Here is a 23,447-nt window from a genome sequence, read left to right as displayed (position 1 = left end):
CAGCGACAGCACCTAACGATCTAGTGCGCGCTCTACTCGACCGCGTAAGTCAGCTTGAAGCCAAGCTACAGGAACAATGTGATATGGCCTCAAGCGAAGCACCCTTACCTCTGGAAATCTCTGATACACCAGCGAGTCCAGTTCATAATGCAGCGACCACTTCACCTCTTGACAATAACGCGTCACAATCTGCGGACACTGATGATGCAGCTACCGTATTGGAATTTCTAGCATGGGGCCGTAAGAAAGACATCGACTATGGGACATCACCAGAGCAGAACAGCGGGCCACGGCGACTGAGTATCAGGGATGAGGATGAAGCGATTACATCCAGTATGCTATATGAAACCAGCAAAGATGCACAGCTTGACGTACTTGAAGCGCTTCTTCCGAACAAGACTCATATCGTCCAGCTTGTGGAGTACCACAGTACCACCATCTTATGGTACCACGGGTCTTACTCCTCAGCCATATTCAAAGAAGACCTGAATATCTTTCTTGGAGACTACGAAGGCGACGTCCGGCACCAAGGCTTGAATCTGCAATGGCTTAGTTTACTATTCGCCATCGTAACAGGCAGTATCACATGTGCACCGCCATCTGTATATCAGTCTTGGGGTTTCTCATCAGAAGAGAGGAAGGTCTTGTCACAAAGATGGTACGAAGCGACTGTGACGTGTCTCGAAATCGCTGGCTACATCGAGGCTCATACCATCTACTCTGTTCAAGCCATCGCGACGTTGACCATTGCGGCTCATATACTTGGCAAGTCGAGCAGTCAGTCGATACTGCTCGCCTCAGCTGGTCGTATTGCCCAGAGTCTTGGGTTGCACCGACTTGGACCAGAAAGCTCGGCCTCTGCCACCTCGAAGGAGCAGCTACGCCAGCGTGAAGCCGGTCGACGAGTCTTCAATCAGCTTTGCACGCAAGATTGGTTCCAGATTCCGTTCTCCGAGTCATATTCGCTCAATCCTCGCTTCTTTACTACCGCAAAGCCGCTGAACTGCAATGACAACGACATGGTACCGCATCCATTGAGCATACCCACCCAAGCGAGCTATTGCAACTATCGCTATGAAATTGCAGCGCTTATGCCGCAACTCCTAGATGCGATGACAGGCTGTAACACGCTTTTCACGAAGTATGAACAGGTGCTACATTACGACGAGAAGATGCGCAAGCTTGCGACTGCATGTATACCTACATTTCTATCAACGAATGCGCCGGTGGCGACCGATTGGCCTATCTATGTTGGCTGGGCTAGACGCTCGCTGACTATATGTGCTTCACACAAGATCATCATGATACATCGAAAATTCATCGGTCTCTCCTTCACCAATTCCGCGTTTCAATTCACTCGGCGTACCTGTATCGCGGCGTCGAAGACCATATTGAAAGAGGCACTATCAGGCAGCGATGAGCATGGCCCAATACTATGGATCGAGCAAGCCTTTTCAGTCGCAGCGGGTATCATTCTCAGTCTCGATACCCTTCATCGGTCGGCCAGTGACAGAGAGTTTGACGAGCACAGCAGACTTGTTGCTGACACAATCGGTTATTTGAGTAGATTCGAACATAGCAAGATTGCCTCGCGCGGCGTGCGATTGCTGTCGGGATTGCAGCGCGAGCTCCAGGGTGGAGGCGTGAACAGCAAGAAGCGTGCACGACCTGCGGACAGTCTTGGAATCCCGTCGCCGTTGGGCAAGCGAGCCCGCAGATTTAACGTGGAGACCTTCATCAGCGACGTAGCCCAAGACTTGCAGGTAACAACCCCCACGTCATCATCGACCGAAGATGTTCCTATAGGCGTGGGAGATACTTCATGGAACTCTTTCATGAACTTGCTACCGCCACAAACAGGCTTTGGAGGGCAAAGCCTGTTCGATGACTTGCTGTCATTTCAATTCTGAATTCATATATACTTTAACGACATGTGGTTTCGTGCACCTACATCGCTCCTTTTCCGTATGTCTGCCACTGACATCTTTGCTTTCTGTATGATCGTCTCCTCATCAATGTGCAGCAACTTGCCGTTACTGACAAGCAACTGACCATCTACGAGGACTGTATCGACATCAGCACCAGAAGAATGAATCAGCACTGTGATCGGATCAATGTTTCCGGAAGCCTGCTCGTTCGGGTCCCAGGGAGCACAAGATACGCCTTTTGGTTCAACAACGACGATATCCGCTTTCTTCCCAACCTCCAAGCTTCCGATCTCGTTTTCTAGTCCTAGCGCCCTTGCGCCGTTGATCGTCGCGAACTCCAAGACATCATACGCGCTGAGGACTCCAGCATTTTGTCTGACGCCGCCATGTAGAATGGACGCTAGATGCATCTCCCGAAACATATCGTACGTATTATTACACGGTGCACCATCAGTCCCCAGAGCTACATTCACACCGCTGGCCACCATGTCTGGTATCGGTGCCACACCAGACCCAAGTTTGAGGTTGCTTGTAGGGTTATGCGAGACAGTGCTTTTACTTTCCCGCAATATGTCGAAGTCCCCAGCCGCTGGGTCCGGATGTACGCAGTGAGCGAAGACTGACTTCGGGCCCGTCAGCTGCGTATCTCGGCAGAACTCGAAAGGGCTGCATTGGTAATACTGTCGGTAGATCGGCAAGTCTTTAGGAGCTTCCGCGCAGTGCATAGTGAGACCGATGTCGTGTGCTCGCGCTGCTTCGCCGATCGTGGCGTGGACCGCCATGGGTGAGCCTCGAGGGGTGCCCGCTGCGAACCACATGTGTAGACGGTCGTTGGAAGAGCCATGGTACTTCTTGTGTGCTGATAGTGCAACTTCCACAGACATTGAGTCCACGTCCCGATCTCGGGCATCTTTCATGTTGAGATCTGAGTTCGTCTCGCCGACTTTGATCAATTTGCCCTAGCAGCTAGGTCAGCTCGTCAAATTGATGCTGCTTCGCCGCACTCACCAAACACGCACGGATGCCAGTTTCTTCCACTGCTCTGACGACGTTCTCAAGGCCACTCCTATGCGTGAGCATAGCCTCAAGAAAACATGTCGTTCCCGTCTTCAGCATCTCCGCGATCGTCAGCATTGAAGCCACATAGCCATCGTCTTCGGCGTAGTTGGCCTCCAATGGCCAGATTGCATCACATAACCAGTTGTGCAATGGGAGATCTTCGGCTAGTCCACGGAGCAGTGATTGCGCAAGATGGGCGTGTGTGTTAACCAAGCCCGGTATGATGATCTTGTTCCTGCAGTCCACGATATCAAGATTTCTGTCCTCATACTGGTTGACTTTATCGATGAGATCAGATGTCTTTCCGAGTGCTGTGATACGGCCGTTTTCAATGAGGATTGCGCCATCGAGTATGATTTCCCGGCTCTTATTGACAGTGACGATGGTCGCATTCGTCAAGAGGCGTAGCGGCGCTTGACTTGATCTTGCCATATTCTTTCGAAGTATGATACCGCTGGCTAAGATCTACGAGGATGCTAGGTGCGGCGTTAGGAGGTTTTGTGAAGGTGTAGGTTCAAGTTTCTAGGAGATCTCATCCGTCCCTAATCTCGTCAATGAACTTAGAATCTAGGCGAACGATTACTTCACGCGATTACTCTCAACATCCTATTTGCATGGTCACGACTTCCCATAGGCGTGCGCTGACAGTCGCCTCCGCCGCTCTCCGCTTTCGCGCCTTCGCTAAGGTGACATGGGGCGGCCGACGCTAGCGATATCTCCCCTCTTATCTAGCTCACGTACTCTGTCACCCGTCACACATCTCACGGCATACGCACAAGTATCATCGCAGTGTTATCAGGTACAAGCAATAGCCGGATTCCGATGGGCTGGTTATCGCGGGGTTTACAAGCGCAGAAACGCCTATCGTGGGAAGGGCTCCTGCCGATCTAGAACCACGAGTCAACAATGGCTAATAGGTTGATATATAACCATGCAGCTCGATTTTGAAATGCATTTACCGCGAGAACTCAGTCAGCATACTGGAATCCCACTGGGTTGAGTAGGAGTAATCATGGTCATCGACTCCCGGAGCGAGATGGAGCCGAAGTCCAAGTACGCTGAAGAAACGGGTCAATACTCGTCCACCGAGAGTCAAGAGATAGGCACAGTGACCACGAAGTGGCAGGATACGCTCGCGGAGATCAAGTATGCTTTCACGACGAAAGATGGATGGATCGGCGACTATGTATGTCAATACTTAACCTACCCGACTATCTGCCATAGGTAGCTGATAACCCCAGGACTACGTATACTTGATCACTCCCAACATCTGGCCCTTGAACAGAAAGTACAAAAACTACCAAGCGCCATTCTACGGACTCAACGACCGCGTACCCGTTCTCTTGACAGTACTCCTTGGCCTTCAGCATGCACTCACCATGATCGGGTCCATTGTGTCACCACCACTCGCAATCGCCTCCGGGGCGTTCAACTTCGAGCCAGCTATGACGACGTACCTGGTCTCGACAGCCTTCATCACCACAGGTATTGCGACAGCCCTGCAAGTTACTCGGCTGCATATCATGAAGACGCCATTCTTCATCGGCACAGGGCTTTTGAGCGTCGTGGGACCAACATTCGACATCCTACCCATCGTCTTCAACTACGCTGCTTTACGATACAAGTCCGGCTCTTGTCCAGTTCTTGAAGACGGGACTCAAGGGCCATGTCCTGACGCATGGGGTGCATGCTTAGGCACTATGCTGTGCTGTGTCTGGATCCAGATAGCCATGGCTTTTGTACCGCCCAAGATGCTCAACAAGATCTTTCCCAAGCTCATCACTGGATCACTTCTGACCCTCATTGGAGTCTACCTCGTTGGTAACGGACTGCAGAACTGGGGCGGATCCTCGAACTGCCACGGAGGAGAGGGTTTCTACGCTCTGTGTCCGGATATCACTGCGCCACGACCGCTCGTATGGGGGCATCCGAAGCTGATCGGCTTAGGGTTCAGTGTGTTTGCTACTATCATCTTGGTCGAAGCCGTCGGTGCGCCACTCATGCGCTCAGCTTCGGTCATTATCGGTTTAGCTGTAGGATGTGCCATCTCAGGCGCAACAGGCTACTGGTCGACGGCACAGCTCAACCAAGCACCCGGCGGAACCTTTCTTTGGGTGCACACGTTCAAGCTCTCCGTTGATGGCGCGCTAGTACTACCCATGATAATCATGTTTGCTTGTCAAGCCGTGTCTTGCATTCCCGATATCTTGGCCACTGCAGAGCTATCAGGTGTTGACATCGAAGGAACGGAGTTCAACAGCAGGATCCAAGGCGGCATTCTGTGCGACGGACTCGGAAGCTTCTTCAGTGCACTGGCTACGGGCCCACCGATGGTCAGTCAAGCAGGCAACAACGGCGTTATTGTTCTCACCGGTTGTGCATCTCGCCGTGCAGGATGGGCAGCAAGTGGCTTCCTGATCCTTATGGGGGTCATTGCGAAGTTCGGTGCTGTCTTCGCTTCTATGCCGCCGTCTGTCCTCGGCGGTATGCAGGTATTCCTTTACAGCACCATTGCTGTGGCCGGTATCCGTGTCCTCGCACTCATCCCATGGACCCGCCGCGATCGCTTCATCCTCGCAGTCTCCTTGGGCATTGGGTTCATGGACATATGTCAACCCGACTGGTTTTCACAGGTTTTATCGTACGATGGGCCGAATGAGAATCTGGTAGGATTCGAGCAGGGCATCAACCTTGCTGTGGAGACTCCGTTTGTCATTGCTGCTATTGTTGGTATATTCTTGAACGCTGTACTGCCGAAGGACAAAAGCGCGGCGCCGATGGTAGGATACGGTGATGAACAGAAACATCCTAGGATAGGGCAACGTGAGGATTAGACATATATCACAGATATTAAGAGGCTTTTTCCTGAGTCATGGCGTGATGTTCTTCTTTGTGTATTCGTCTTTATGTGATCGATCTTGTATGCATACGGCGGTGTCTCGGTACCGCTGCTGTCACACAATGATTTTCATCGCTTATTGAAGCGACGTCTATCTATGGAGATGATAACTTGCTACCTGCGGAGAGGACTTCCAGATTCCATCCTGCCACCAGTCTCGCTCTACCTTCTGCCTAACCATCCAGGCATCCAATATATGCCTTAACATCCCACTTAACACGCGACCAACATGCCACTCTATTCGGTCCTTTTCCACATTCCTCGTCGGCCTCCCGACCCCACAACCGCCCCATCACAAAGCACATCCAAGTTTCATAGTGGCCTCGCGTGGAAGTGGTATGTGGTTTCGAATAGTCTTCGGCGCGCGGCAGAAATGCGGATACCAACGACGATGCGGTGTGGGTAAGGGCTTAGCCGAATCGAACATCATTTGCAAGAATGGGGGAGGTTGGTCTGTGAAGATCTTCAAGGCTAGGAATTCTCGGCTGCCCTGCCGAGTTACATCGGCGGACGGCAGGTAAAATATCGCAGCAAGGCGAAAGTGGAGATAGTGAAGCGGAGAGTGGAAATGCGAGTTTTCCCTTGAAGTGGGTTTTGACCTGACATGGCCAACGATAGGAGTTTTGGAGATTACGATGGTGATTCATGGCATTGATGATGATATTTTTAAAAACGAGGCTGTGCCAAAATTATCATTACCTACCTCCACCTCGGAGTAGACCGACCGAGAAAGAATACATAGTAACAATACACGCAGTACTCGCCAAACCGGTCCTTTCCTAGACCCCAACGACCAATTCTCCCGCTTCTTCTCCCGCTGCCCCTGCCCTCTTGGTTCTCACGACCCTGTTCCCGAACGCTGATCATCAATGCATTGCATGCGTATCAAACAACGCGCGCTCGCGCAATCGTTCAGATCGGTGAGTGACCTCGTACAATCCACTTTTTAGCATTGTAGCAAAGCATGACTCGCCAAGCAAGTTGACGAGTCGGATGCATTAGTCAGGGAGGGTAGACGTTGGAAACTTGCTTGGCCAAGACACATGGGACAGCAACTGGGTGATGGGTGGGTTCGTTCACTGGGATTGGGAACAAAACGCACTGTGGGTAAGTCGCTTGGGGGAACATTACGATGAAACCAGGGGTCAGGGGGCGGTTTGCTGGGATTCTGGTGGTCGGCGACTATTCCGCCCGGGTTAGTGTTAGTCTGCTGTCGTCGTCGTAGTGGTGGCTGATGGAAAGTGCCGTAAAGTGTGCGTAGTAGTCTTGTTTAGAGCACGCACACGCGGCAGAGAAAGTGTGACATCTGGAAAGAAGGTTTGATGTATCTGCGGTATGCAAAAGCTGCATGTTCACGTTACATATTGCCCGCCGCGTTGTGACATGATGCAGTAGCGTACGTTTTTTCCACGCTTATCCCCCTTCCTTCGCTCCCATGTCAGATCCCATTGATCTCTAGCGTCTTCTCCACAATCATGAAAAGCGTTCCATTCGAGCCAGGCTGGCAGGGCGGCTTACTGCAGGGGGCCGTGCGTTGCAAGGTTAGCTTTTATTTTTTTCACATGCCGAAAAGTTCAGGGGACGAGGACGCTCGAGCGGTTTTTACCTCGGGATCTTTCCAGGCTGGCGGGTGGGAGGGCGTGTGCCTCGATATTGACCCTTGGAGCCGCGAAACCCGGATTGAAAAGACCGTTGGATTTATTGTCTATACTATTGACAAACCAGGTTGGAAGGGACCCTGTTGCATCTGTGTACTAAAGTTGCACGCATGGTGCGGTCCGGTTACCCAAACTGTTACAAGATCAACGTCGTCAACGTCGCATCGCATTGACTTGCTCGACGATCAGGAACAACGGCTAACTGCTTTTTACAAACGGTACGAGAAGCGGGTAGAAGGATGGAAGGTCGAGACGGACGGTAGGCCATCCCCACGTGCGACATGGCGATTGGTGCTTTTGCCAAACCGGCCCGTTTGAACGTTCTGGGTTCATCGAATTAGTAAAGCCTGGTGGCTGGGATGCTTTTGAGTGGTGATCTCAAGAAAGATGCATATGACGCGTGTATGTTAATGTACGATCACTTTCTCTTTTGGTATAATGTAAGGTGTCGGACGGCACCGGTGGGACTGAAGCAGGGTGAATAGATTGAGTGGGGATAGCTGGCGCGCTTATGATGTAACTTCAAGATGCCAATGTTGAAACTCGATACTGTTCTTGGAACAACTGGGCCTTCGAAGGTTTGATAGAGCGGCTGGGTACGTTGGCTTTGTTGTTGAGGTTATCATTCGTAGGCTGGGACACGAGAAGTGGATACCGTGCTCCGTATCATCATGAATGAGGAAGGTCAATAATATACGTTGCGATAATGAGGGTACAGTGTCTTTGTTCAGAGTATTATTACAGTGATGGTGTTTACGCTAGTTAATATCGCTAGCGGCGCGTAATCGTCATTGCGGTCGTGCTTGCAGGTATCGCAAGATCAGCGTATTGTACAGGCGCGCTTGTTGCAGCGCTTTTTGGGGGACTCCCGTCTCACGGTGGTGGTACAGCTGAACTGTCTTCTCAATCGACCTTCTTTTCCAAGCGGGCGCACCTTCATCCATCAAAGAGTGGTTTGGACAGCAATGTGAATGACGCCGAAGCGTGTCATGCCGTCATCTCGCCGTGACCAAGGTCAGACAATGTGATGGTCATGCGCTTGCCACTCTCCACACTTCTCCGCTCACTGTGGTTCCTGCGAAGTGCATTGCACAAGCGGTGTAATCTTGATCAGGGTTGACGTCATGCCTCAACGCGCGCGTTTGTACATTGACTGGTCCCCCATGGAAGCGTTGTCGTCCCACCGGCGCTTGAGCCCGTCCGGTAAAGAGCTGGCAACTGCCTCCTGCCACATCGTAGGGGTAACGTATACGGGTGCAGTGTTTCCATATGTCGAGGCCGGTGGCATCTGGCCTGGGACTGCATGGACATTGCTGGACTGGGGCGATGTGTTCGACATTTGGTAGCCTGGTTGCATAGCCTCCTGCGCTGGCCGCATATCGTAATTGGTTCCTGGAGGATGGGGTCTTAGCGGCGGAGAAGCCTGAGAGGACGCGCTAGTAGGAGGGGGCGTACCAAAGGCTACATTCCATTGACTGTATTGTATTAGTTTGTTGTTTCAATGAGGAAGTGATGATTGAACTTACTCAAAGATGCGTTGTGGGTTCCATTGGGCGTTCTCCGGCATTTGCATACCAGACTGTGGCTGAGCTGCACGGTGACCAGACGCCATCATGACCAAAGACTGAGCTACGGGAGAGTCAGCCTTGGATCCCCGGTCGGATGCCGAAATTGGTGGAGTAATGGGGAGTGCATGGTAGTTGACCTGACCTGGTTGTTCCAAGGGCGAGGGATGGCTCGGGTGACGAGGTCGGTACGATCCCTGGTGACCCATAGGGCTTGTTTGTGGAGCTACTTGTGGGCTTCCGAATGGGAATGTCGGTTTCAGTTCAAAAGCTTTTGAACAATCGGCGGAGAACGCTTGACGCAGGCTGTTGACTTGCTGTTGCATCTCAGGCATCGGAAACGAGGGAGACATGGTTTCCAGGACACGCATGTGGCGTACGAAGAAGTTCCTGGCATCATGGTTGATATCTGGGTCCGGGCATGTCACAGCAACCTACGGCTGTTAGTCAGATGCTTTACTGCACAACGAATATGACATACCAGGTGCAGCATGGTGCAGGTCAACACGGCGTAAATGTGGAAACTTATGCCTCGCATCATGCAAAGCAATCCAGGCATGCCGTAGGTCTTGAGAATCGCCTCTTGGAGTTTGCATAGGTTTTTGGCGGCCGAGTAGCATGTGAGCATATGCTGCTTCCATATACCATCATATGACTCTGATACGGCATGTAGTTGCGGGCGGAAGTGCATAATAATAGCCAAACAGTGATAGGCGTGCATATTCGCCAGCTGATGGGACGGGATCCAAGGAGCAGAGCCATCCTGGGGGTAGACAATCTGCATGTCCTCAGGAAGCTCTCGTAACCAGAGGGAAAAGTCGGTGTTGTGGCCAACAAAAGCTGGATCCAGTGCCCAGTCCGGGTTCTTCTTCCTGAGTCTTCCGTACACGAGGGCCGAGTGGTGAACGTTTTTAACAATACGGGCGTATTGTACGAATTGACGCGCAATCTGAAGCTCGGAAGGATCCTGTCCTGCGATGTGTCTGGGCATCTCCAAGTCTACGGTATCAGTGGTAACACCAAAGTCATAGCGTCCTATAGAAGTCAGCATCTCCAAGTACCTTCTTCAAAACCAACATACCTTGAGGACCGCCAATCATGACCTCGAAGACCATGCACATCTGCCATACCCTCGTTTTGGCAACACAGTCGTGTACTGTCGATCCGCATGATTTGCCCATCTGATGGGTGTCGTAATGTTCGTGTAATTCGAGGTCCTTCGCCATGGCTACAAGGCTGACAGTCGCCATCCAAGAACGCCAGAAGTATCCTCGCTTTGGTGAAGCTTCACGAGCTTTCAGCAATAGAATTATTGCCTGCATCGTACTCAAGCGGGACACGTCTTTGAAGCTCTCTTCGTGCTCTGTAACATGTCAGTGATCGTTGTTTTGTCGTTACAGGGCGCTACTGACTTGTGGCAAGGGCCAGCCATTTGTTGCCCTCCTCGGAGTCACCCAGCATCAACGAAGAACAAGCAAAGATGGACTCTAGCATGAGTGGAGAGATGGAGTCCGGAGCGCTGTGCCATTGCTGGTAGAAGTAGGCCTTGTTGATGACGGGGCAATATGGGTGAACGTTGGCGAAAAAGTAGTCAAAGTAATGCATTGCCCGATCATCATCAGGCATCATCTCCGGTGGTATGCGGACCGTATGATCGAGGCTAACAGAAGCTGGTAGTACGACCTCGTACTCTTCTTGCGCAGGTGTTTCGGCCAGTGCCTTCTTCATGTTAGTGATGTATGGCGCTAGACTGGTTAGCTTGATGTTTTTGCAGCAAGACGCCATGAAGCTCACCAATGGCTGTATGGTCGATCTTGAGTTCACCCAGTGCCTCGGATAGACTAGATACAGAGTCACTTCGCCAATGGGGTTCCGATTCTGGTGGAGTCAGGATCGCAGGCGGGCCAGCGGATTGTTGTGAGTAGCCATGCTGAGGCGCGTAGCTCATGGTTTGCTGGATGACCTGGGGCTGAGACATGGGTTGATAATGACACGACTCCTGGGACTGCTGATCCACGTATGGCGAAGGTTGGTACATGCCTTGGGTAGTCGGCATGGAGGGCGGCATTTGGTGAGACATGGCCTGCGACATGGATGGATGGCGCTGATAGTCATGTTGAGGAGATGGGTCCGGGGCATACTCGAGCGGTTTGGGCTCCAGGTCAAAGGTTTGCGAACCGTTGTAGTCCTTGTCATAGCTGACTGTAGGCGGCACACAGTTAAGCTTCAGACGAATGCAAGCAGCACAGGGCCATGCATTCGTTGTTGCCGCGTCGCACTTGATTTTGCGTCTACGACATCCTTCGCATGCTCTCATTACTGCTGTGCATTAGCATCTGCATGTCAAGTCAAAAAGTGCCTTCATACCTTTCAGTCGTTTGTGTCTATTGTGTTCGTCTACGAATACATAATCTGGAGATGTTGTCAGCTGCCTTGTCCCCAAGACGCTGAGCGGCGTGTGGACTCACTGCGCTGGTTTTCGCGCGGTGCCAGCGTGGGCGGCGCAAAGGTGAAGCTCTGCATTTGCGCCGTTTGTGGCAGCAGTGGCCGTCCAGTGGTCTCCGGGGGCATAACGTTAATAGCTACCACGAGCCGGTCCGGAGTGACAGCGCAAGGCCTTGCGCAATGGTTGCAAGCAGCGGGGTTGTCGGCTATCCACTAAGTCGATGAGGTTGTGTGCGGTGGTCGGTGTGCAGCCAATGGTAGCGGCGCGCGATGACGGTCCAGAATGTCCTGAGGGTCGGCGGACGGAAGAAATCGCGGAATGGCCAAAACTATACACAAAGAAAGCGAAATCGAGAATAGATGCACTGTAGAATGCTATAGCGCAAGGGAAATCTCCGCGACGCCGCGGCGTCGTTAGGTTATACGGCAGATCAGGGCAGAAGGCGCATAGGGATGGTAGGTGGAGACGATGTCTGGCATACCGGGGTTTCGAAGACGCACTGGCAGCGGGCTCGCAGCGTGGCTCACGCGCACAATAGTGGCGTCGCAGTGTATGGATCTCCTGAAAGGCGAGAGTATTGTGGTCCTAGGCGGTTGGCCGTGTATGAAGGGGTCGATAGGCGGGCGAGGGGTAGACGATATGCGACTTAAGCGTGCAGGATCCAGGAGCCGCACTGCTGCACAAGTAGCGCCTTTGGTATGGGCGCCCAAGCTGCACGCGCGTGAGCGCAAGCGTCCGCTACCAAGATGCTGCGGGCACAGGGAACTGCCGTGCTGTGGGGGTGTGAGGCAATGGGCAGCAGGGATTGTGGTGCCCGTTGGAGACGGCCTGAATCGTAACACGTAGAACGACGGGTAGTGTGGACCTCCTCGAAGCACTGCCATGGGCCGGGAACGATTGCTATAAAATCAGCGGGGGCAAAGTCTGACAGCTGAGAAGACGGTGGTACATGGCGGCATTCTCACTCAGCAGACTTCAAGGCAAAGTAAAAAACTTCAGCGGACCGAGTACGCAAGCTGTTGCGAGGCTCTGGTGGCGGCTGCATTTGCTGGATTGCCCAGAAAAAGAAGATCAGACGTGACCAGTAGACTGCAGCAGCCCGGACCTGGCCGTGATAGGGCTGGACAATGTCGAAAACCTTGCGCATGCATTTAGTCGGTTCATAGTCGTACCTAGTTTCTCATCTCGCACAGCCTTAGGTGCCTGAATGTTTGAGACATGGTCTGGCAGTGTCACCGCAATGACAGGTGGGCCTTCTAGAAAGTGATCTCCGGCTGCTAGCCTCGATGACGAATATTATGCTTTAGCCGACATATAATACAGCAGGTGTACGACTATAGCTGGCTAGATAGGGGTACACAGATGGCTCTGGTAGGACGCTGCACCACCTGCCAGGAGCTAAAGCGAAACAAGTCTTGTCCACATAGTCGCGGAAGAGACTTGGCTGGAGGCAGCATGAGGATAGGCGTCCACTACTCGACGCCGCGCTTTGGCCTCGTTGATGTGCCGCTCTGATCGGTGGCATCTCCATGGCCGCAGACTCGACGTTCACTCGAGACTTTGCATGGGTTGGGCAGACGGGATCCCGTCGCATGCCGCAAAGGCTACGGCAGAACCGGTGTGTGTCGTTGAGCACGACACATCGGCGAATTGATTCGTGCGGAAGCTTGGTAGGGCCATGTGCAGGCCAGGTTCTAACGGCAGACGCATCACCATCAGCGTAGCCCGCATGAAACAATATTACTCCAGATGCTACCCTCAGTTGGGCTAACAAGATTCTCGAATATGTAGGTAGCATGCACAGACAGACGGCATAGCATTTGCATGAGCCGAATACGAGATATTGCGGCCGCGAAGCGAAACGTAGCTGAGGAGACTTGTCGAGGGCTTCGATCCGGCGCATGGATCGTATTTTCGTCCGCCACTGGCGATTGCATGACATGAAGAACGACCGAAGATTGCATGGAGAGCTAAAGTTAGGGTCGAAAATCCCTTTCTTTAAGGACTGTTGTAATCTGTCAACCATGTTGCCGGGTCGCGTTCTCTCTCGCGCGGCAGGCGACAAGGCAGCTGAAAGATTAGTTTCCCCACCACGCAGGTGGTATCATGGTGATGGCGATGGCAGTCAAGGCGCAGTCAGGTTCAGTGCTAGCTTCGATCACGCAGAGACACGACGGGCGTTGCCAAGGGGTGCTTTGTATGGAGCAAGACGGGATGGTGCCATGACTGACAGGTGCTGGCGCCAGGCTACCGTCGACCTTCGGAAGGTCGATAGAAGCAGTGGTTTCCGTGGCGCGTGGTAAGATAACACGATACTGACCTCATCAGTCATGCTGCGCTGATCACTGCCGTTGATCTCCCTGCAGCTCAGGAACACGGCAAGCAAAGCAGGGACAATCCAGCAGCGCGGTCAGTCGTACGCCGGATGAGGCAGCACTTCCGTTATGAAGGCACAAGTGCGGGAGGAGCCGACACAGGTCGTTGGGACGAGACTGCCATTGGGAGTGATTAGTGAGAAACATGTCGTCAACACGATCACCATGGGCGCGCGAGCTTGGGAGGTGAGCAGGTGGTGGATCAGCCGGAAGCGTCGGCTGCCGATGGGGTTGAAGCCCAAGGGCAGTCGCCAGCCGCGCTGTTCCTCACCTTCTGGATGCGCACTGGGGATTTGCCGAGGCTGGCCGAGCAGAACGGCAGCAGGCAGGAGGCCACGAACTGTATACCCCGGCGGCGTGATGGAATGACACGAAGCTGCAGACACTAGTCAAACACACGGGTGCCCTGGTGCTGTGGTGTGAACGGTGCACCCCACACAAGTGTCCCCTGTATGTCGCGGATAATCTGCGGGAAATTGAGGGCTTACAGAGCAATTGCTAAGGCGGCGGGCATGGCCGGGGGCAGCGGCGGTGGTGGAGGTGGTGGTGAGGGTGAAGGTGCAGGCGGGTGACATGTTCCGAGTGTCTGGCTGGCTAGCACATGCTAGATGACGAACACCGAGGAGGGGCTGCTGGTGGCCCGGGCGCGCCTTCCTCGCAGATTTGCTGGAGAGGCAGGAGCCCACGACGGCTCCTTCCCTCCGCCACCATCACACCACAGCGCCGCGACCCCTGCCAACCGCCGCCATGGAGCTCGACAAGGACAACGCCAACCCGACCATCCTGAATCCCTCGGATCTGCCCTCCCGCCGCAGCGACGCGACCGCAAAGAGGCGCGATGACGGCGGGGCCGGCCTGTTCGACAACCTGATACCGCGCTACAACTACCTCAGCGACCCCTTCGACGACAGCGTCTCAGCCGGCGATTCAGACAGCGACGACGCACGTGAGGACATTGACGAGCAGGAAATCTACGGTAGGCGCGCCCGCCGGCCCTCGATGGCGTTAACGTTTGGCTGACCCCGCGCATGACAGACCTCATTTCCACCATCTGCGACCCTGAACACCCGCTGTCCCTCGGCTCGCTGAGCGTCGTCAACCTGCCAGACATCCACATTCTGCCCCCCTCCTCACCGCTCTCGAGCATCAGCACCGTCGTCGTCGAGATCACGCCGACCATCACCCACTGCTCGCTGGCCACCGTCATCGGCCTGGGCGTGCGCGTCCGTCTCGAACAGGCACTACCTCCGCGCTTCCGCGTCGATGTCCGCATCAAGAAGGGCACCCACAGCACCGACGAGCAGGTCAACAAGCAGCTGGGCGACAAGGAGCGCGTCGCCGCTGCCCTCGAGAACGGCACCCTGATGGGCGTGCTGAAGAAGATGCTTTCGACTTGCGAGTAGATTCCCCGCCATGATTTGTCTGGACGAAAGCCATATCACGATATCGGCTCTTCTTTCATCGGCGTCACCAAGACATCATCTCCGCCACACCCGCACACCGTGCACCATACACCGTACACCGTATTCCTACGAACATGGCATCATCCCTCCGATGACACCGGGATGAGTAGTCGCCCAAGGAGGAAAGCCTCGGCTGTTCACAATATTGATGTTGTCCGGCAATATGCAAACCGCACATGCATGCGGCGTGTACCCCATCCCTGCGTCGATCATTAGCGTCGTGTTGGATATAGCATGTTCCTGCAGGCTAATGTCGTACACAAAGTCAATTCCGACCTCACCACAGGTGCATCGCTGTTCGTCAGGCGAAAACAAGTTTCGATAGCCAAGATGCCCGAATGGGTACGCAGGATGATGTGCCTTCACAGTAACGTCCCGGTGATTTAGCCGCGAGCACATTCCTCAGCCTTGGGGGTTATGAGGCGAGTAGGATTCTGGGCAGACACAGATGTATAGAAGTCTTATGAACAGTCTGAGATTGCATATGCAATTCTTGAGACGACGTGGCTCATGGTACCACATATGTCTCTGGTCCTCAAGTGATACATTCAGGCGCAGATAGCAATCGATGCAGCATACGTAAAGCGTCTACAGATTTGAATTGGCATAGAAATTGCTCCATCAATAACATGATGTCTCTGCGCCCTTTCCCACCTCAAACCACTTTTCCCAACTGCTCGCCCTCCTTCCTAGTCTTCCAATATTCCAGTCCTATCCGCAAAGTCCTGCAGCATCTTCATTTTCTCTCTCATCACCAAAATCTTCGCCTCGTTGTCCAAGTCATCAAATCCGTCGCATAATTCCTCCATTGCAATATCCAATGCGATTTTCTGCGCTTTGTAACGTCTGTTCTTTGCCCTCAGCTCCTCTGTTTGTCTTTGCAACTCTCGGAGTTGTGCGTATTCGTAGAGTACATGGAGAAGTAGTACCGCTGGACTCGCGAGAAGAGTGAGGATGCGTGGAACTTTCGTGATGCCGCTGTAATTGAGGGCCGAGATGGCGATGGAGGCCGTGAGAGTAAGAGAGTATTTTGAGACCGTGATTGGCATGTGAAGTTCCATGATGGTAGCTATTGGGCGGCTGGCACGAGTCTTTGAGTAGAGATGGGATGGTGTGAGTCTTGTCCTGACCAGGTACGAAGAAGTAGACGACGACTTTGTTAGTGGGCAGGCGCAGTGTGTACGCACTTGCCGCTGCCCTAACTCCAGCTCAGCAACATATAATTTACAGGCAGTCGCTGTATGCTCAATAGTACCGCGTTGGTGTGATCACAGCTGACAATTACACAGTGTAGCCTTCATGCACAACCTCCCTTAAAAACAGCTTTCTTACACGCGACTCCTTTGCAAACCCTCAAAAAATCAACATGCTCGTACCAGCTCTAAGTGAGATCCTCTACTGGTTCATCCATGCTATAATATCGGTGAACTTCTGGTTCATCGTATGGCAAATGCACCAGGGTCACAAACGTCTCCACCCTCTTTTTTGCGGCAGCCCTGGAGGCCTCGAGGCAAACGATAACCGCGCGTCTACTCCATCCAGCGACGTCATAATTCACGTATGGCGCTTAGCGGAAAGCTGGAAGGCTTGGAACAAAATGGGTGCGAAATAATAGGTCGAACAGATGCAACGAATGCGAATAGACGGGTTGAAAAGTACCTAGGTAACCTGCCTAATTGCAAAAGTTTGAAGCGAACTGTGAGATAATATAGCAAAGTGTGAAAATTAGATGAGCGTTTTCCATTCCCTAGGTACCAAAGTAGTCGATACTAAGAAGTGAATGAACCAGAAGCCAAACACTCCCGCCGTTAGCCCCGCCCAATCCGATTTCTACCAACCCGCAAGACTAACGCAGTGACCTTGGAGCTTATGAGCCTTCTCATACGCCAACTCTCGATTCAGGTGCCTTGTTGCTGCACACCAACACCTCACTTCCCTCCACCATGTCGCAACCCCAGCCTCCATCCGCATGGCTCGTACTCCCATGCATACTCCTCTCCCTCATCATCACCCGCTTCCTCACCGCACTCTCCACATCACACAACGAGCGCGGCCTGAGCATAGTCGCCAAAGCAGCACTCATCTTCGTCGCGACACTCGTCCTCACCACAACAGCAGCGACCTCACTGTTCCAATTTCTAGAGACCACGCAGCCGCACACTAGAAACGTTCTGCGAAAGAGACGCAACGTCTCACCCTTGCGCGAAGAACGCATTCAGGCATGGCGCGTCAACACTGCGCCGACTCTCCACTGGAGCTCTTCGTCGTCTGATGAGGATGTGAAGGCAGTGAAGCAGAGGCTTGTTAAAGAGAAGAAGGAGAGGCGGGATGAGAAGTCGTTGAGGAAGCGGTTGATGTCGAAGTTCAAACCGAGGCGAAGTGAAATGCTTGGGGGGAGGAAAGAGACTATTGAGGTTGTTGTGAGGGAAGATCCTTGGGCCTAGATACCGAGGGATAGAAAAGGCATGATTGATCTTCTGAATGTGTACAAGAAGGCAGGGTGATAGACGATATTTGGGTGTGACACCTGTTGCTGACGACTTGCCCTGTCTGCTTCTCCCCATCTCATCGAAATTCCCATTTGGTAGACACCAGATGTACAAAAAGTAGCAAGCAGAAAGTTTTCAACATTCGAGCAACGTACATCCAAAGCACAACTTCACCCCCCGTCAGTCAAATCCCAACGCATAACACGACCAGCTCAACACTCACTTCTTCACGCTCGTGCCCATCAATCTCCAAAACTACCCAACACCCTCCCATTTCCAACACTCCCATTCTCTCCATCCTCTCAATTCCTCACCACAACCCTCGACATAGCCCTAACCTCCGCCTCCGCCTCCAGAATCTCCAATATCTCCCTCTCCAGTCCCGCATTCACCGCAACACCCTCAGAAGGATACGCATCTCCAAACGCCGAATTGGCCGTCGTCGTAACACCACTTCGATCATACAGTGGTACGCCTCGCTCCCAGATGGATATGGCTGTCTTCTTGCCGTCCGTGTTGCTCTCTTCGTCGCTGTGCGCGCCCTTGCGGAACAGCCGGGGCAGGCTGATTGGTTTGGTGCGGAAATAGATGATGGCGCTGATGATGTAGATGGTGATGCCGATGGTGCCGACTACGCATATGAGGCCGATGGCTGTTGGGGTGAGGGTTTCGGAGGACAAGGCTGAGAGTGTGGAGCGGGTGTGCAGGTAAGGTGCTGGCGCGGCTGAGGGAGTGGAAGATGGGTAGGAGATGGGCGCCATGATTGTTGAGGGGCTCGTCGCTTTTGCGAGTATTTCCGTTACGTGGTGTGTTGTTTTGAAGAGACTGGTTTTGAGACTTTTGAAAGTGTGTGCGTGGACTTGTCGCTTTTGCGATTGTACTCGTTGCGTAGTGTGTCGTTTCGAACGGACTGAACTGAAAACTTTTGAAAGTGTTTGCGTGGACGTCGTCAACCGGCGGAAGAGCGTTTGTGGTGTTGGTGTTGTTTGGGGTTAGACGGAGTCATATAGATGCGCAATTTGCCAGTGGAGAGGACTGTGGGTGAGCGTAATTTCTGCGCGACATGTTTCGTTTGCTAAGGAAAAAGGTGAAAGGGAGGAGTGACACGTGCGGCGTCGTCTCTTGGGGTCGGATAATTGCGATCTCTCTCATTTGAGGAAACCCTTTGTGTATGGGATGGTGATGTATTGCGGGGGTCGTGAGTGGCTCGTTGTCGCCCTGCGTTATCACGGTACCAGTGGATGGAGTGGATGACAACCAAAATATCGAATCGCACACACAGCAGTGATCCGTCTGTTGGAGATAGAGACTGTACGGGAAACAATGTACAGGGGAAGCGACATGGACGACAATAGAGATCGCAAGTTTGATGCCATAGTTGTGGGTAGGCAAAACGAAGGAGGAATGCACGCATGTAGAAAAGCAAGTTGACGTCGATGGCCATGTCGAATATGAGCCTGAAGGGGCAATCTCCATGTCCCATGAGCTAGGGAAGAATTGAAGCAGGGCGTGTAATCGATTCGAGTCGAACAGAGAGTAGAAAAGTAGAACAAGAACAAGATGGGCGAGGATATCACCTCGTACTCATCAAAGGGTATATTCACATCACCAGCTCTGCAAGCGCTCTTCGTGCTTGCGCAACCTCTGCGCTTATTCCCGGTCCAGAATTCCAGCTCTTGCGCTTGGCCACGCTCTTATATACCGTGGGTTGTCATGTCACATTGCGTCCGCCCACGCGCGTCTTGCCCTCCTCATATTGCCGCACGAACGGTCGCTTCATCACGCGTTATCCTAGCACCTAGTATCCTTCCTTTCTCATTTCGCCTTGTTCTTCGCCGCCTCAGCCTCTCTCCTTGTCGCGTCTTCGAGTAGTGCGGTGTCGACAGCGCCGGAGGGAAGGTGTACGTATCGGACGACGGAACCGCGGATGAACATGTCTTTTGTCGAGCACTATCACCAAATTAGCTTCCATTCCTTCCCATAGTGTATGTCGCCATCTCTCTGGTACGCTGTCTGGTGCGTACGCAGCAGAGAGTCGCGATGCACAAACGTACCAAATGCGGCCACCTCAACTCATCCACCGCCTCTGCATTGTCCAGCTTGATGTTCAGGTACTGGTCGACGCTCTTGAGTGTTCCGCGGATCTGGACTTCGTTCTTGAGTTCGACGGTGATTTCGTGCTCGACGAGCGTTTTGAAGAAGCTATTGCCCTGTCAGTCGCTGTTGCGTCATTGTCGACGTGAACCGGGGACTAACCTGAAGAAGAGCATTGTGTATATGTGAGAAGAAGGATTGGGGCAGAGACGTCGGAGATACAGCTAAGCGCAAGTTGGGTCGAGTGGTCGCGACTGGTGGTGCATATGGCACAGTGACGAGGTTATGCGCTGCGCATGGACCGCGTGGGGTTCGCGCCGCTGCGAGCGAGACTGATCTGCCGCCTCGCCATATCTCTCACTCCAGCATCACCATCACATTGATAGGCAGACATTCAGACAACCAAATGTGACGATTGTGATAGACACTGTCTTCAATTCAACTACAAAAGAAATTCGCTATTGTGGTATCAACCTAGTCCAGTCCAGTCCAGCCTATCCAACACCGTCTACCCAAAGCCATCGTAACTGTATCACTTCATGTTCAATCCCGTTGCCATTACTTCCTCGCCCAGCCGGACAAAGTCCTCCATCCAGCGTGGCCTGTCGCGCCCTCCTCCAGCACGTTGACAACTCCCTCCAACAGCTTCTCCTCATCCTTGCCCATCTCCATTTGCAACCTGAGCAGCCACCTCTCCCATGCCCAGCTTCCAACTACACCTGTCAACATCGCCGCGTCCGTGGTGGTACCAAAGACTGGCGCGTCCTCGAGCTCAATCTCGCCGTCTTCTGTGATGCGACGCTCTTGGTGCTTTGGCTCGGCGCCAACGGCAAGTGTGTCCTTCCAGTTCGCTGCCGTCTTTCCCATGGGAAGGAGCATCCACGCCCTCTGAACGTCCTTGAAGCCCGCCTTGGAGATGCGCGGGAGGAATGTCTTGGTAGGCTGCGCATCGTAGCCGCGTGTCTTGAGGTTGAAGCCGAACTCGACACCCATGGCCTGAGCGTTGCGGCCAGCATGGACGACATCGGCATCCATGACGCTGAAGTCAAGAATACCACCGGGCTTGAGGCAGCGGTAGCACTCCTTCAAGCACAGGTCGTACTCGTCTGATGACTTGCCGACAGGCTTGCTTGTCTTGAGGAGCTCGTAAAGTGTGCGTGCCGAAACGACGTCAAAGTGACCAGATGGGAAGGGAAGAGTCCACAGGTTGGGAACGCTAAGGTGCTTGTGGTTGTCGGGGCCCTTGACGTTAGATGACATGTTGTTACCCGCAGTGTAGACAGTAGTCACTGTAGCGTATGGGTAGTCATAGGCAACGTCCCACGCCCAATCGTTGGTGGCGACACCACCAACGTCGAGGATGCGTGGAGCACTAGCGCGTGTGATGCATCGCGCGGCAGGTTTGCTGAGAAGCTTGCCACCGTTGAGTTGCTTCTGAGCTTGCAAGACCCAGTGGATAGGCAGCATCTGGTCGAGCGCTTGACGCTCCGTCTGTGCGCGCGCAATCCTCTCCTTTAGTACAGTTGGGTCATTGACGAAGAACTCAGACACAGGTCGCGGTGGCGCTGGGCGCTCTGGCTGGCAAAGCTCGAACTTTCCCAGCAGCTGATCGCGATGTGCAAGAGGATTGCAGCGTCGCTGTACGTGCATGGCCTCAGCGCGAGTCTGGCGGTGGATGAACGTATCCTTCTTTTGGCACCGAGAATGAAGGTACTCAAGGCCTTGGACGTAGGTGGTGATGGGCTCATCCGCCGACACCTTGACTGGAGACTTGGCCGGCTCATCCGCGAACTTGACCGACTTCTTGACCACAGTCTTCTCGATCGAGTTGCCGCGGCTGTGGGTTCCGCTGGAGAGGCTGGGAGAGGTAATGTCGCTCATATCACGAAGAGCGGCCTGTAGCTCATCTTGTTCCTCCAACCATCGGCCGGTCATCTCGAGGTTAGCAGTAGACACCTTTTGAAGTCCGGCGTTGTAGTTCTCGTCATACTGAAAGATGGTCTTGCTAGGGTTGATCTCCTTGATCTCCACGTTCTCATCGGTTGGGCTGCTAAGGAGGACTGGGCGCGATGTCGCCAGAGGCTCATCGTGTCCATCGAGAGTGGATCCGGCAAGAGTCGAGTTTCGTACCGGGAGAACCGGCACAGCTGGTACAGCTGGCACGGGGTGTGGGGAAGTGTTCCTTCGGTTCTCCTTCTGCCATGGAAGGTTGTAAAACCTCTCAGCAGTTGAAGTGTTTGGGATTGACTCATCGCGCTTGGGGATACTCCAGGTGTGACGAGCAGTCGATTGAAGCGATGAGAAGAAACCACCGGGAGAAGGGACAGAGAGCGCGGAAATCGGTGTGCTACCAGAGGAACCGTTTCCGAATACTGCTGAAGGGATGCTTAAGCCGAGACTTGGTCGGGAGACTTCTTGCATCTCGCCTCTAGCCTCAACCACTTGAAACTCCTGTTGCTCTGGTTCTTCGTACTGCTCAGCAGATGGCGAGTTTCCGAGATGCTGAAGAGTCTCCATAGCTTGTAGGTCCAATTGCACCGGTCCCCACGAGTCAACGCTGGACATGGATCCGCGTCTACGTTGCGAGACTGGGGTGGCAGGGCAACTGAGCTTGTCCATCTCTTCCGATGTGAGGCTGCCGTCCAGGGAAGGGGCTGCTGAGTGCTCAGGCACATGCAGGTTGTGAGAGTCGATCATCTCAAGGAAGCGACGCGATGGAGTCAGTAGCAACGATGGAGTAACGGGCATCGCCGAGTTTGCACTCTTCAACTTCTCAATGGTTGGCCATGCGGAAGGCGAAGGGATGACGATGGATGGGTAGCGTCTCTGTCTAGGCTGGGTCGCAAGCTTCTTGACTGATGCGGATGCATGGAGAGGTACCTCAGCCTCATCGTCGGTGATGTCGTAGAGGGAGTCGAAGTCGCTGTCAGCACGACTCGCCCGGTTTACTGGGGGATATGTAGCCGAGTGAACAGGAAAGCGCGGCGACGGCTGCGGGGTCATATCGAATAAGCGTGCCTTGGGGGTAGGGAAGTCGTCGTCAATACTGGCTGGTGACGCGGGACTGGGTAGGTATATCGACGAGGTGGAATATCTTGCGCCGAAGTAGTAGGTGGGAATTGAGGACTCGTCGTCGGTGGCATTAAGTGCCTGTCTCTGATCCAGCGGAGACATGGCTTGATGAGAGTTGGCCATGGGGCCGAAGGTCGCAGGATGGTATACTGCAGGCTCCAGCATCTCAGGCATGTTGTATATTGCGGTGACGTGAGCACCGCCTTGTGCTAATATTACTAAAGATACCTATGAAAATCCGAGTAGGCGGGAGTGCGGCGAGGGTGGTAGGGGTCCAAATACAGAAGTACAGGGGACCAAATAGAGGCGATATTAAGATGAGCTATAGCCCAAAACTGCGCTGGTCAACAGCTTACTGGTAAAAATGGAATTGCTTCGATCAACGAAGACTTGACGGAA

At 53.3% G+C, this 23,447-nt stretch overlaps 6 protein-coding genes across 6 annotated transcripts; 2 read left to right on the top strand and 4 right to left on the bottom strand.

Annotated features, from left to right (window-relative positions):
- Positions 1-1,912: 1,912 nt before the first annotated feature.
- On the bottom strand, positions 1,913-3,419 carry J4E83_006143 (uncharacterized protein; the record flags this gene model as incomplete). The annotated part of the gene is made up of 2 exons (XM_049333058.1): positions 1,913-2,887; positions 2,937-3,419. The coding sequence occupies 2 exons, from the start codon at positions 3,417-3,419 to the stop codon at positions 1,913-1,915; spliced, it is 1,458 nt and encodes a 485-aa protein (XP_049187748.1).
- Positions 3,420-3,999: 580 nt separating this feature from the next.
- On the top strand, positions 4,000-5,821 carry J4E83_006142 (uncharacterized protein; the record flags this gene model as incomplete). The annotated part of the gene is made up of 2 exons (XM_049333057.1): positions 4,000-4,173; positions 4,229-5,821. The coding sequence occupies 2 exons, from the start codon at positions 4,000-4,002 to the stop codon at positions 5,819-5,821; spliced, it is 1,767 nt and encodes a 588-aa protein (XP_049187747.1).
- Positions 5,822-8,673: 2,852 nt separating this feature from the next.
- On the bottom strand, positions 8,674-11,632 carry J4E83_006141 (uncharacterized protein; the record flags this gene model as incomplete). Its single annotated transcript, XM_049333056.1, has 8 exons — positions 8,674-9,019; positions 9,071-9,543; positions 9,591-10,144; positions 10,191-10,472; positions 10,522-10,854; positions 10,904-11,428; positions 11,477-11,521; positions 11,578-11,632. 8 exons carry the CDS (start codon positions 11,630-11,632, stop codon positions 8,674-8,676), a joined length of 2,613 nt encoding a protein of 870 aa, XP_049187746.1.
- Positions 11,633-14,677: 3,045 nt separating this feature from the next.
- J4E83_006140 (uncharacterized protein) lies at positions 14,678-15,333 on the top strand (the record flags this gene model as incomplete). The annotated part of the gene is made up of 2 exons (XM_049333055.1): positions 14,678-14,906; positions 14,966-15,333. The coding sequence occupies 2 exons, from the start codon at positions 14,678-14,680 to the stop codon at positions 15,331-15,333; spliced, it is 597 nt and encodes a 198-aa protein (XP_049187745.1).
- Positions 15,334-19,697: 4,364 nt separating this feature from the next.
- Positions 19,698-20,152, bottom strand: LSM2 (U6 snRNA-associated Sm-like protein LSm2; the record flags this gene model as incomplete). Its single annotated transcript, XM_049333054.1, has 3 exons — positions 19,698-19,832; positions 19,937-20,084; positions 20,139-20,152. 3 exons carry the CDS (start codon positions 20,150-20,152, stop codon positions 19,698-19,700), a joined length of 297 nt encoding a protein of 98 aa, XP_049187744.1.
- A 382-nt stretch (positions 20,153-20,534) lies between these two features.
- On the bottom strand, positions 20,535-23,222 carry J4E83_006138 (uncharacterized protein; the record flags this gene model as incomplete). The annotated part of the gene is made up of 1 exon (XM_049333053.1): positions 20,535-23,222. One exon carries the CDS (start codon positions 23,220-23,222, stop codon positions 20,535-20,537), a length of 2,688 nt encoding a protein of 895 aa, XP_049187743.1.
- Positions 23,223-23,447: the final 225 nt, after the last annotated feature.

This window comes from Alternaria metachromatica (assembly GCF_023757995.1).
Source record: "Alternaria metachromatica strain BMP 0045 chromosome Unknown scaffold_13, whole genome shotgun sequence".
NCBI classification, from domain to species: domain Eukaryota; kingdom Fungi; phylum Ascomycota; class Dothideomycetes; order Pleosporales; family Pleosporaceae; genus Alternaria; species Alternaria metachromatica.
The sequence above is the reverse complement of the archived record's forward strand: the minus strand, read 5'-3'. Positions and strand labels throughout refer to the sequence as shown.